This window comes from Gorilla gorilla, chromosome 11 (assembly GCF_029281585.2).
Source record: "Gorilla gorilla gorilla isolate KB3781 chromosome 11, NHGRI_mGorGor1-v2.1_pri, whole genome shotgun sequence".
Taxonomy (NCBI): Eukaryota; Metazoa; Chordata; class Mammalia; order Primates; family Hominidae; genus Gorilla; species Gorilla gorilla.
Genome location: NC_073235.2, coordinates 116,106,327 through 116,121,066, shown reverse-complemented (window position 1 = coordinate 116,121,066; position 14,740 = coordinate 116,106,327). Strand labels below are relative to the sequence as shown.

The window sequence follows — 14,740 nt, the reverse complement described above, 5'->3', positions numbered from 1 at the left end:
GATTTCTGTCCAGTTAGTTAACTGCCCAGAGTAGTGCCTGACACGGGTTCAATAACATTTTTTTGTGTGAATGAGTGAATGTGAAAATCTCTTCAATCTTTTTATTTTTAAAATTCATTTATCATATGTGGCCTAACATCTAATTTCACAAAGAGATATCTCATTAGTCTGGAAGATTAAAGCTTGATAAAGTTTCAAGAACTCTACAACCAACAAATGTTTCAGGGAACCATGATTCTTCTATCACATGGCTTAGAACTTTCAAAGTCAACAGTGAATCCCACTGGAAGTCTTAGGGGTTAGGTCTGGAAGTGATATGCACTGCCTTTGGTCATTTTTAGGCACATGGCCAAATTCCCAAGTTCAATTCCAAACTGAAGATATAATCTCCCAATGGGCTCAGAGAAGAGGAAACTGGATTGGTGAGCATCTACCCATCTCTGCCACACATAAACTAGGAAAACACTGCATGCCTACTGAGAACCACGAATGAAATAAAGTAGAATGAAAGGACTGAAAGTGACTAAGGGAGTGAGGAGTAAAATATTAGCTACATTTTTCAGGCACTGCCTTTCTGAGGAGGTAACATTTGAGCTAAGAGAGGTTAGACTGAGCTAGACATGTAAAAATTGGAGAAGTAATACTGGGAGTCTGTGGAGAAGGCAGTGGAAAGACCTTGGAGTAGGAATAAGTGTGGCATGTTTGCAGAATAGTGAGAAGACTGGTGTCATTGAGGAGATAGGACAAGGGAGAGTGGGAGAGCATGCAGCCAAGGAGGTAGGCAAGAGTCTCATCTTGCAAAGGCCACACAGTAATAAGTTTGGGTTTTATTTTTTCAACAAGGGGAAGACATCATTGTATTTAAAGCAGGAAATCTGATGATCTGATTTACATTTTAAAACTATGTTTGGCTATTGTGACATGAGTGAATTATTGTGGGGTAAGACAGGGTAAATTAGGAGGCTTTTGCAAGAGTATGAGAAATGACCATAGTAATACAGATAGAAAGAAGTGGGGAAAAAATTAATATATTCTGGAGGAAAGACCTATCAGACTTTCTGGTAGATTTAATGGTGGGAATTGCAGGGTGAGGGAATGAGGAATTAAAATGACTCCTAGGCTTTTAGCTTGAGTAAGTTCACACAGATTTGGTACGTTTGCAAAAATGAGGGAGATAAGGAGAAGATTAGGTCTTTTGGGGGAAAACCAAAGTTATTTTTTGGATAGATGAAAATTTGGAGAAACCTATTAGATATTCAAGCTCAGGAGAGACATCATGGTGGAGACACACCATATGGAAAGTATTTAAAGCCAGAGAATGGAAGAGGCCACCTGTAAATGAGAGTGAAAAGATGAAGCTATAAAGTTGAGTCTAGGGCCAACCTATCAACCAGAAATCTGGCCAGAGAGGAGCAGCTCACTGAAGATGCTGAGAAGAATATGAGCCTGGGAGTCAGCAGGAAAACTAGAATCATGCAAATAATAGGAGTCAGGAGAGGAAAAGCAGGAGTGGTCAGAGGTGAAGAAAATGAGAATGAGTGAGTGATGACTGGTGGTGGACACGGGGAGTGGCCAATGACTGGCAAGAGCAGTTTCAGGAGAGGAAAGGAAGAGAACTCGATGGCAGGGGAGAATGGCAAGGACAAGTGGAGGCTATTAATTCAGTCCGCACTTTTGTCAGCCTCCTTAGAGACAATGAGCAGGATATGAGGAAACAGCATAGGTTTGATGGGGAGTTCTCCGGATAAGAAAAAAAAAAAATTTTAAACAACTTGGCCACAATGGTGAAACCCTGTCTCTTCTAAAAATACAAAAATTAGCCAGGTGTGGTGGCGGGCCCCTGTGGTCCCAGCTACTCAGGAGGCTGAGGCAGGAGAATCCCTTGAACCTGGGAATCGGAGTCTGCAGTGAGCCGAGATCACACCACTGCGCTCCAGTCTGGGCAAGAGAGCGAGGCTCCATCTCAAAAAACAAAACAAACAAACAAACAAACAAACAACTAGTGGCAGTCACTGGAAGACATGTTCTAGGCTGATGGGAAGCATCGTGTAAGAGTAGAAGAAAGACATCTACCTAAATCAGAGCTTAAAAACTCTCTAAACTAATTTAATTTAAAATCTGTCTGGTTCTTTGGCCTATGAAACCATACTCTATGAAAATGCAAACTAGTAATACATCAATGATTTTTAATTTACCTGGATTTTAATATGCATTTATTTTATTATGACCTTGTTAGAAAAGCATTATAAAAACACATTTTGATAAATCTGTTTTTCCAGAGGGGAAAAAAACATAATTATTCTGCACTTAAACACAATCTAACTACTTATTTTAATATTTAAGTTTATAGCAATTATCCTAGGTCGTGCTTGTCATGCATTTTGCCCAAATCATAGGTCATATAGTTGTGTATTACTGGCAAAATTGTATGCCCAACTATAAAAAGCAGAGATTTTTTTTCATTTTGTTTATTTAAAATAATGCGTGACTTATTCACTATTTTGTAGTTTGCCTTTGGGTTAACCAGATGTGACACAAATTCTTTCTTTGTGATTCGCAAGGTGTCTGAGTCTCGTATATGTATGTGACAGAGAAGGAGAAAGGAGAGAGAGAGAGAAAAATAATAACTGCCTTATAGAAATACAAAGGTCAGACATAGTGTGTGTATACAGCAGCTGAATCCTGGCACTTATAGAGGCTTAGCAAAGCATTGTTATTGATATTATTTCCATTGTCATTGTCATTACTCTTACTGCTATCTTTTTGAAGTTAAGAAACCTACACACCATAGCTGAAGAACTTTCCTTCCACTGATGGCAAATGAAAAAAATAAATTTTAAAAATACATAGTCCCCAAGCACAAAAAAAAAAACTTTCTTTTTTCCTTAAAAAAGTATATAATTGGGTCAATAAACACTGTATTGTAGACTTACTAAGATTCTGTATGTGTATGTCTGTAGAGGGGGTGGTATCTGTTTTCTTTTGGTTGTTTTTTTTGTTTTTTGAGACAGAGTCTCGCTCTGTCGCCCAGGCTGGAGGGCAGTGGCACGATCTTGGCTCACTGCAAGCTCCGCCTCCCAGGTTCATGCCATTCTCCTGCCTCAGCCTCCCGAGTAGCTGGGACTACAGGCGCCCACCACCATGCCCAGCTAATTTTTTGTATTTTTAGTAGAGACAGAGTTTCACCGTGTTAGCCAGGATGGTCTCGATCTGACCTAGTGATCTGCCCACCTCAGCCTCCCAAAGTGCTGGGATTACAGGCATGAGCCACCACACCTGGCCACTGGTTTTAAAATTAAGAACACAGATTATGAAACTATTTGAGAAACACTAACAATTTTAAATTGAGTTTTATATTATGTCTAGTTAAGGACTGGTAGTATAGAATGAGAGTGCAGAGAAAGAAGTAGCAGAATAAACTACTACTTTTGCCATGTGTTTGGGAGAGTGACAAACACACACAGCAAAAAAAGAAACAGTAGTATAAGGAAGCAGAAAATGAGACCAGTTGGAAATGAAGTAGACAGGCAAAAAGTGTCCCATGTAAGTAAGTTGTCCCAAAGTCACAACTTAATCTTCCACCGAGGTATGTTACTCTAAGAGACTAGTGATTATTTTTCCTTTACCGATTTATTTTTCTACTAATAAACTAATAATGTGACAGCCTTCCCTCCTAATAGGCTAACTAGTGAAGATTGTTACAAAACCATTATTCCTTGAGTTGCAGTAGTAGTAATCAGGACAGCTGTCTTTCCAAAGGCTGGAAATAAATTAAGCTGAAATCCATATTTTGCCTTTGACTGAGAGCTAAATGTTTCCCTCTGTTTCTTCTCCACATTTTCATTTAATAGAAGCTTTTCCCTCAGCCTCCACTTAATTGCTGTATTGACTAACACGTTCCATTATCTCCACAAAACACACAAGCTGCACTCACTGAACCCCAACTGCTCAGAGCTCTCCAATCACACACAAGTAGACCAGCATTGGCCACTCCCATCAGCCAAGGTTCATGATTGTAAAGAGTCCCAAGAGTTTGGTCCTAAACCTGTTTATAAGCCAGTTGTGTTTGTTATTGTAGTATAAACATTAGTTACGGTGATGAAATATGAGAAGGATAAACGGAATTACTGTCAATGAAAATTAATGTTACAAAAAGGTGGGGAGATCATCTGAAGTTGTCTGAAGTTCTTATTTTAGATAAAAGAAATGACAAATTGAAATTGTAGAAGATGCATTATTGGCATGGCTTAGGTAAGAAATATTGTGTAGAATTCCAATCAATAAACATATAAGAAAAAGTCATGACCTTACATCAAAAGACTAGCATATGAATGTACAGGCACTTGTTTTACATTGAAATAGAACACTAAGGTATAAATGTATCATTTTTATGGTTCCCTTTACTAACAGACCTTTTCAATTCATTCACCTATTGCTTTTGGTCATGACAGAAGTATTCATATGTGCTATGTTCTCACGACATATACCATAGACAATATTCTTGCTATGAGGAAATAATCAAACAAATGGGGTTTAGGAAGTAGATTGCACATGCCATATGGTCATCAAGAGCAGAGGAAGTTTGCAAATGAAAAAAAAAATACTCACTATAGGTAAAATATATGTGTTAAAGAGTGGTTAATGTCTCTTCTGAGTCATTAGTCCTCCTTAAGTATAATAGGAGCAATTACAAAACAAATGCCATATATTTTTGTACAAGTCTTAGATTTCTTGAAGAACAATTACATAAATTTGGGACTCTATGACCAAATGCAAGAAAATAATGTTACTTATATAAACTAAACCATAATTAAAATGATGTATCCATGATTATCAACAAAAGCTGGCCACTTAGTGAAATGTAAATGTACCATGGAATTATAAGGTTTATATATGCATATTTTCTACAGATTTTTTTTTAATTTTAAATAAAAATACTCTCCATTTTATAAGATTTAAAATAAATGTGTATGAATATAAATACACAGATTCATAAAACAATTTATCTCAATAAATGTTGAGTAATACTAAGTCTCATCTTTAAACCTATGTAATTATAGTTCACAAAATTACAGTCCTCATAACAAACAAGTAAAAAGAACTTATTAACGGGGAAAAAGTACATTGGTAAAATTGGTAAGTAAAATAAACAAATGAAATGTATAGTTGCTGAGATCCTATCTTTAAAGTAATCCTAGAAACTTCTCTAAAAATGATTTGTGCATTTTTACTCCAACCTCTACAATAAAATACACAATAGTGCACTTAGTCTGTACTGCCACCAAGTGCTGAAACCAATTACTTTTAAGATTCTTACAGCTACTATAAGCAGATTCTTTCACTGCTATGAGTAGCAATTTTGAAAGGCTAAAAGCAAACCATTTCAACCATGAATGGCTGTAAGAGCATTAAAATTTTGACATGAAAATAAAATCTCAAAAGTATTAATAAAACATCAAAAATCCTACCAGCTCACTGGAAGTTCATGGAGTCTAAAAATGTTTTTCAGCTTGTAGTCAAATTTTGCTGGAGAAAGACTTTCTTTAGAAACATTCAGGTTTGGATTTGGTTGCATATCTATGGGAAATTCTGAATCCTAGAGAAAAAAAATTAAACAAGAGCTCTGTGTTAAATATCAAAATCACTGCACAGGTTGATACTCTGATTTAATATTAAATTACAACATAAACATTATAATTATATTTGCCCAGAATTTACATGAAGTCCTTCATTTCCAATTTTAGTTTTGAGAAAATATTTAAAAAGATAAAATTTTAAATAAGGCAAATATCAATTTACATAACCAATTTCAATTCTAAGCTTCATGTTACATGTTAAAAATTACTTGAAAATACTCCCTATTTGAATTCCAATGAAGCACAATATAGCATTGTCATATATTATTGGTTAATTGTCTTTTTTTAAATAAGCTTTCCAGGCCCAACAGTAATGTCAGCAGTCGAAAGTCTACAATTCTTATGCCCCTTTTGTCCCCTATAAATGGCCGACTAAAAACACTTTCATTGGGTAACAAAGTTAACATTTGCTAATTGATTGATTATGATTTTCTTTTTAAATCTAAGGACACAGGACTAATTTAAAAACACTTACTGAAAGTAAACCATTTCTATTAATCCTGACAAATCACATATATTAGAATCCACACCTGTCATTTCTTGGTCACCGCCCTCTCCACCAAGCAAACCATAGCTACAGATCAAAGAGCATTTTCAGTCCATGAGAAAGTAGTCCTTCCTCAGTGGAAAAAAGACATGCTACAAATAAGCACTCAACACATAATGAAGGATAGAGTAATTGCTTAACTGTACTCAAAAAAAGAAGTTATGAATCCCCTTACAGCTAATTCTTTAAAATTGCTCTGAGAGAAGGCTCATATCATGAATTTTTGCACCCATTTACTTATTCAAAAATTATTTATCTCAAACATTATTTTAGGCATGAAAAATCTTTTTTTTTTTTTTTTTCGTTTTTGAGACGGAGTCTCGCTTTGTTGCCCAGGATGGATTGCAGTGGCGGGATCTTGGCTCACTGCAACCTCCGCCTTCCGGATTCAGGCGATTCCCGTGCCTCAGCCTCCTGCGTAGCTGGGACTACAGGCGCGTGCCACCACGCCGGGGTAATTTTTTGTATTTTTAGTTAGACGGTTTTCACCATATTGGCCAGGCTGGTCTCAAACTCCCTATCAGGTGATCCGCCCGCCTTGGCCTCCCAAAGTGGTGGGATTACAGACGTGAGCACCGCCTCTGGCGTGAAATAATATATTTCTAATTAACAAAGTAGTACATATTCGTATAGAAATTTTCTGCATTTCATAATTCTACAAAAACTTAAAAGCTCGCTTAGTCTCACCACCCAGATATAATTACTATTAACACTGTGGTTTAATTAATTTTTTTCCATCTTTCTCAGTTTTTACAAAATTGGAACCACACTCTATTATCTTCTCTCGTTTTTCATTTATCATTGCTGCATTTTCACATCATTTAGTCTGTTTTGAAGGAATGATGAATGCCACATTTTACTTATTCAGTGATTTTTGTCTCACTTATGGTTATCAATGTTATGAACAGAGTTTTTGGTCTATAAATCTGCACTTCACTAAGTATTTCCTTAAAGCATAGTACTAGAAGTGTAAATAATTCAAATAGAATAAATATTTGAGAAAAACATGATACCTTTTCACAGACTGCTTTTTAGAAAAGCTGTACCAATTATACTGCTGCCAGTCATGTAGTACTGTGTGCCATTCACCATATCTTTGTTAATGGCGTATACACACACGTGCATACACACATGCACTTAAAAAAATCCATTCTTTCAATAGTTATTTCCTTTGAATAATATTTATTATTGAGTGTCAATTTTATGACAGGCACCAGTTTCAGTTCTTTTAATATATCACTAAACAAAATAGACAAAATTCTCTCCCTTATGGAGCTTACATTCTAAAAGAAGTAACACCTAGGTCAATATAAATAATGAACATATATACTATATTATATCTGTAAAATAAAAAGCCTATGGAAAAAATTATTGCCAATTCATATATAATTAAGTTAAACATTTTTATATTTGTTATTTATTTGCTTTACTTCATTTTTTCTGAATTGCATATTTATGCTGATTGCCTATTTTTCTATTGTTTTGCTGGCATTTTATTTTAATGATGATGCTTGGGTTGGAAATAGGGGAAGGGTAAATTACTATGTTAGAAAATATAGCAAGATGGATCCAAATCCAGTCTTATATAGTTGTTTGAACTGCCTGAAAATATCTGAAACCATAAACACAGCAATTTTTATAAGCATTGTTAAACCAATAATCATAGAAAGAGCTATTTAATAAGACCTAATCAACTAGGTCCTGCTGCCTACTTAGTAGAGCTAATAAAATAGTAAAATATAATGATAACTGAACAACTATTTAAAAAAAGATTTACATCAAGAGCGGCAAAACCCTAGTAAAAACAATCCAATCTAAGCATAGATTCACTTGCAGAGGTAAACATTAGATTTCTTATATCACCCAGCCTATGTGCTGAAATATTTCAGGAGACAATGGCCAATACATGGGTAGGCAGGATCAGTGAGGTAAATGTGAGATACATAAATAAGGACAATGTGTACAGGATAGAAGAGGTAAAATAAATCTTAAAATTATTCTTCCAAGCAAAAAAAAATAACCTTTTTTTGTATTGACAAGATACAATTGGAAGGCAAAGCTAAGCTCTCAGCAGTGTGCTTTAATAGTTCACTGGTCTTAACTCAAAGCGCACATTGAACTCACTAGGCAGCTTTTTAAAAAAATACCAGTATCACTGAGTCACACCCCAAATAAATTAAATAATAATTTGAGAGTAAGGCTCTGGCACTCATGTTTATTTTAAAGCTTTCTATGTGAAATAAAAGTCAGGGTTAAAATAATGGCTTTCCTTAGCAACTCAGCTCCACCACATATGAGTGTGAACTTAGGCAAGCTATTTAACAAGCTTTCAAAATATATATATATATTTCTCTCTGTAAAATGCAACCCCAATCATACCTGTCTTAAACGCTGCATGAAGATTGAGATAATCTCTGCAAAGCATTCATCACATGTTAGTCACCTAATATGTTCATTAAATTCTTAATAAACATTATCTATTTATATTGCTATTTTTATTATTTCTGCAACTAGTGGCATGTTAATTTCAGCTGGATAGCAAATTCATCATCAATTGTTTCATACTCCACTTATTTATTATGAAATAATTATATTAATCAAATTATAAGTTTAATATTCTCCTGGGATATTGATTGAAGCAGACTTGATTTTGACATAATCTTACTGAATCCCAGTTTCATAACCAGTTAACGGCTGGCTATCTATATATGTCTCAGTACCAATAATAAAAGAAGTTATTGCTTTATGGGCCAGTTGGAATTAAATATAGTCTCACATTTTAAAAAATGGAAGACCTGTGCTTGGCCTGTTTCACTTAACATAGTAACTTTCAGTTCCATCCATGTTGCTGCAAATGACAGGATTTCATTCTTTTTTATGGCCAAATAATGTTCCATTGTATATATACCACATTTTCTTTTTTCACTCACCCATTCATCGGCACTTAGGTTGATTCCATATTTCAGCTATTATGAATGGTGCTGCAATAAACATGAGAATGCAGCCATCTCTTCATTATATTAAGTGAAATACGCCAAGCACAGAAATAAAAATACTGCATGTTCTCACTCATATGTGGAAGCTAAAAAAGTGGATCTAAGAAGACACAGAATCGATTGGTGGTTACTGAAGGCTGAAAAGATCAGTGGAGAAGGAAGGATGGAGAGGTTGAATAATGGGTACAAATACATAGTTTCATAGAAGAAATAAGACCTAGTGTTCTGTAGATCAGTAGGGTGACTCTAGTTTAAAATAATCTATTGTACATTTCAAGATAGCTAGAAGAGAATAATTCAAACATTTATAACATAAAGAAAAGACAAACATTTAAGGTGATGGGTACCTCAATTATACTGATGTGAACTTTACAAATTATATGAGTTTTCACATGTACCCTGAAAAAAATTAAAAATAATAAAATATTTTCAATTTCAAAAACCCAATGGGTACCTCTTTCTTAACTTGAGTAATACATCAGTTAGGCATCCCACGGGAAGCCAAGCTATCTATTAGGCCTCTTTCCCCATGAGTCCTTTGGGTACCCAGGTTTCCCCCAGACCCTAGATCTGTGCCACTCAACAGAGGTCTGCTTCCCTATCTTGTTATTTGCTGTTCATTGAACTAACATTCACAGGAATTGCCCCAAACAATTTTTAAGTGGAAGTGAAAAATTATTCAATCAGGCATTCTGTCAACATTTGAGTATCTACTCTATTTCAGGCACTATGTTAATTACTAGGTCACAAATATAAGTAGAATACATTGCTTCCACTCCAAGGATTCACAGTCCTGTGAAGGACACAGCATAAATGAAAAAAAAATGCATCACTGGAAAAAGCTAGAGTAGAAATATGCAAAAGATAATAAGCAAATAAACAAGCAATAAAACTATTGGAAAAGAGGAGATAAAATGATCATTAATTACAGATATTATGATTACACTGATAGATGATTAGATAGATAAGCCAAAAGGAAAAAGAAACTAAAGGGACCATATTACTATGGCTGATTACATCTGACAAATTATAAAATTAGTAAGTTTCGCTAGTATGCAATGAATTAACAGAAGATATAAAAGAAAAATATTGTCTGGGTGCAGTGGCTCATGCCTGTAATCCTAACATTTTGGTAGGCCAAAGCAGGTGGATCGCTTGAGCTCAGGAGTTCGAGACCAGCCTGGGCAATGTGGTGAAACCCATCTCTACAAAAAATACAAAAATTAGCCAGGCATGGTGGCTCCCACCTGTACTCCCAGCTACTTGGGGGGCTGAAGCAGGAGGATCGCTTGAGCCCAGGAGGCGAAGGTTGCAGTGAGCCAGGATTGTGCCACTGCACTCCAGCCTGAATGGACAGAATGAGACGCTGTCTCAAAAAAAAAAAGAAAAGAAAAGAAAAATATTCCACTAACTCTAACTCTAACAGCAATCAGATAAAAATACCTACTAGAACACTAACAGGAAATGTGTTAAGCCTAAAGAAAGAAACTACACTTTATTCAGAGATATAAAGCAAGGTCTTATTAGTATAGATAGTCCATGGACTCAGAAAGTCTGCTGATAAACTTCTGAAGAAGTTCGATTTAAATATTCAATTCAAGTCAAAATATCAACGTGAATCTGGGAGCAAGCTTATCTCTTGCAGTACCTAGTGTTGCTTACACTGATCAATACTATTGGGAAATGATAATTAATCACTGACCATTTAAATTAATTTTTAAAAATAAAAAGTTAAAAGATATTTTAAGATATATATTTTTAAAATAAACACCCTATTAAAAGAGATTTTATATGGCTTTTCTTTCCTTGTCTTAATTTCCCATGTGGAGAGGAATTTACCAAAAATGGAGACGTTTTGCTTAGGCTTCTGTGCCCTCATTATTTCATTCATCACTCAAATGGCCCATTACCCGCTGACAAACTTCACACATCACTACCTAGGAGTGACTGACAGCTGACATTATCAGCAAGGCTTGATTGAGCTAATTGACATTCACAATCTAAGTATGAAAATACGAATGGGTCAGGAAAAGTCTTTCTTACTCATATATCTATTCAATTACTTGACCTTTATGTTTGTTTTCATTTCTTGGGCTTTAGACTGTAGGGAGAAGGATGATATTTGCAAAATGATGTTTCCCAAATGTACTTAAATATTTTTAATTTAGTACTCCTCAAGTATCTAATTAGTCTTTAAAGTTTCTATTCTAGATGTTTATATAAAACAAAATAGTTTTATTGTATTTTAAATTCATCCCTGAAACTTTTTTAACTTTGACTCATATAAGGCTAAAGCCATAAAACGAAAAAAAAGATGTACAACCATAAATATTCACTTAGAAACTTCACAGCGTCATTATTTTAACATTATATTTCTTGATTAAACTTCTTATTTGTGTCGTAAACTAATGAACAGAGATAAAAGATCTGCTTGATTTAAAAACATAGGAAATGGTTAGATTTATGTTTTCTTAGTATGCACAGTATTTTGCACAGAAGGAATTATTTTAAGAAACACTTTTAGAATACAATTAAAGGCTAACCCACAAAAATTGATATGCTTAGAAAATATTTAGCTTCTAAAGTTAAGTAAGTGCATATTTTTACTATGTTGAAGAATAATGACTATTACTTTAAAACAAACTCCCGTTAGTCAATTTCAACAGTTCTCCCAAAAGCAATCCTCTGACAAGGGCATCAACATTATCTGGGGACTTACTTGCAAAGCAAATTCTCAAACCCCTTCCCAAACTTACTAAATCAGAGTCTCTGTGAATGGGGCCCAACAATCTGTTTTCAGTGAGCTTTCCAGGTGATTCTGAGGCTTGCTAAAGTTGGAGAATCCATCTGCTCAACAACCCATCTTTCGAAATTTAGCAAACAGTTACAAGATTTATAAAGCCTATCTGTAAGCATTAATATAACAGTTTCAATATATATACCATGTAAATTTGTACAGGTGCTCTCATACACTGCTGGTAATAATGCAAACTTTCTAGAAAGAAATTTGGAAATATGTATCAATTATGTTAAATAATGACCAAACACCTTCCATAATTAAGTCCATTTCTAAAAACATACTCTGAGAAAATATTCAGACCAATTTGCTAAGATCTACATATAAAGTTTTCTATGCATCGTTATTTATTATAGTGAAGGACTAGAAACACCTAAATTTCAAATAAAGTGTGTTTAATTTGATTGAACCATAGAATGCCATGCATCCAGATGATGAAACATTATTTAGTTATTAATAATAATATTCATGAAGAATACGGACATAGGAAAGTGTCCACTTAATATAAATGATATATGTATATTTACACATATATATGTGCAACTAAAATAAAGTGTGTCCAAATATTAATAGTAACTAACTTCATATGCTTTTTACTTTATAATGTTTTGTATTCATTCATTTCTGCATATTCAAATTTTTCTATAAGGAATTAATATTACTTTTAACACAGAAAATCATGGAATTAAATATGTATATAATCTATAAATACCATATTTAAAAGAATATAAGCAAATTAACTTAATGGCTTATCTATTTAATATTCTTTTTCCTCTAGCATAAATGGGCTTTGCCACCTTATTAACAATCTGGTTCCTAGACACATAATTCTACACTCTAATCAGAACCGTGATTCACAAAGCCTTTTTCTCATCTATTACCAGACTCTGTGTCAGGGAGTAATCAGATATTTCAAATTGCATGTTCCACTGATGGTTTATAATTACCTAAGAAGAACATAATTATACCTAAACCTAAATCTCAGTTTATTAGTTAATAAAAATGAACATTTTTAAATAAATAAATAAAATAAAAATTCTAAATAAAAAATTAGAAGAATCACTATACCATTTCATTTTATAAACCTCCTCCTTCCTACTAAATAAGAAAATGCTTATAATCTGACCACTGTCAAAACCCAGCACATGGCACTAATTTTTGCTGCTGACATTTCCTTAAACTGAGACAAATTCAGCATCGGGATGTTTAGTAGTTTCAGAGTTATTTACAAATGTCAGTTCTGTGCCCTCTTGTACCTAGGTGTGGCCATGTGATTTACCTGATGAATGAAATGTGAGCAAAAGCAACATGGGGGCAAGCCTGAAGTGCCAGCATGTGTTTGGCCACCCCTTTGTGCCCTTCATTTGATAATATGAAAGTATGGGGCAGGCACTCCCATCCAGCCTGTGGTCCTCAGTGATTATGATGAGCGAAGCTCCCTTGCACAATGTAGTGCAAGAGAGATATATTTTGATGTTTTAATCCACTGAGATATTTGAGTTGGGTTTTTGTGCAGACACCAAAATTTCAAGATTTAGATAAGATCATACAAACTGAGAAAAAGTTTAGGGAAGTCTCATTTTCTCTTCTCATTACCAAGTCAGGATATCCTATTACTGTAATTCCCAATTATAGTATGTATTTCAGTGATGTTCTGATGCTTCCTTCATTTTCAAAAATCACTGCAATGGCAACCTTAATAAACTTGTGTCATAAAGCAAAGAATGAAGTCTGTGCCCTTCTCTTGCACAGACCTTTTCTGAGAAATGGGAATAATGATCCAATTCATTTGTGTTCCTTTTACTAAAATTTCCCTTTGGGGAATGCAAGAAATATTCTGTTCACTATGCACAGTGCCAGAGGGCAGCCAGCTGGCATAGTTCCTATTACTGGCACAAAGAGGACACACCTGGGTTACTTATCCCTCTGTTTCTTTGGAAGCCATTCTGGTTGCTCCCATAATCCCCAGGAGCTTAAACAGAGGCTAAACAAAATTGAAGCAGGATTCAGGAGGTCAGGGGGCACTTACATAGTATGTAGTTATTGCTTATGGGTAGCTACTAAAATACAGGTGTTTATTTTGCTAATGGTTTTAAGTCAAGTCAGTTCACAGTTGTGATAAATGGTTATAACAACTTTTAAAATCTTATTAAAAACAAAAAACGTAAGCAATTAATTGAAAGATGACAAAAGTCAATGAATTGGACATTTATCAATAAAAACGTATTCTATTAAGGTTTAGAAAGTAAGGCAGTTTCTCTACTAGCAGTTTACTTTGAAAATGAATGAAGACTTTCTAAACTTTTATTAATTCCTCTTACCTAGCAGCATGTAACCTAAAATTGACAGAAGTGGAAATTTCAATGACTTTTAGATTATACCTCTCTCAACATAATTTTTATTTAAAATAAACAATTCTGTAATCTCTACAAAACAGAGACCAAGAATAAGCCTTATAAAGGTTAAATTTGCCTGAAGATGTATCTGACCAACTAGAAATTGCTGAATTGAATGGCTTCTCATGTTGCGTTCACTGCCTAATATATTCTTTAGTTGGCGGGCTTCCAAAATGAAGAATAAGCACGCATTTTTGTAATTGAAATTGCAGTACAGCTCAGCTATCTTATCCTGACTTTAATGCTAACAGGTTAATAATTACAATTTAATAAATATTATTTCTAAGTTATTCAATTTTTCTTTTTGATAAGCTTGTTATGTAATAATAAAAACATCTGAGAGGGTCAGTTACATGTTATATGTAAAA

At 34.4% G+C, this 14,740-nt stretch overlaps 1 protein-coding gene across 7 annotated transcripts in view; it reads right to left on the bottom strand.

The window, feature by feature from the left end:
• Window positions 1-14,740, bottom strand: part of SPAG16 (sperm associated antigen 16) — a 1,164,663-nt gene that overhangs the window by 943,196 nt on the left and 206,727 nt on the right. For all 7 annotated transcript variants that reach the window (XR_008677798.1, XM_019022690.4, XM_055380495.1 and 4 more), the window contains one exon: window positions 5,469-5,596. Coding sequence is in view for 6 of the 7 variants with exons in the window: in XM_019022690.4 (XP_018878235.2) it covers window positions 5,469-5,596 (128 nt within the window). In the remaining variant the exon portion in view is untranslated. The remainder of the gene's footprint in view (window positions 1-5,468; window positions 5,597-14,740) is intronic.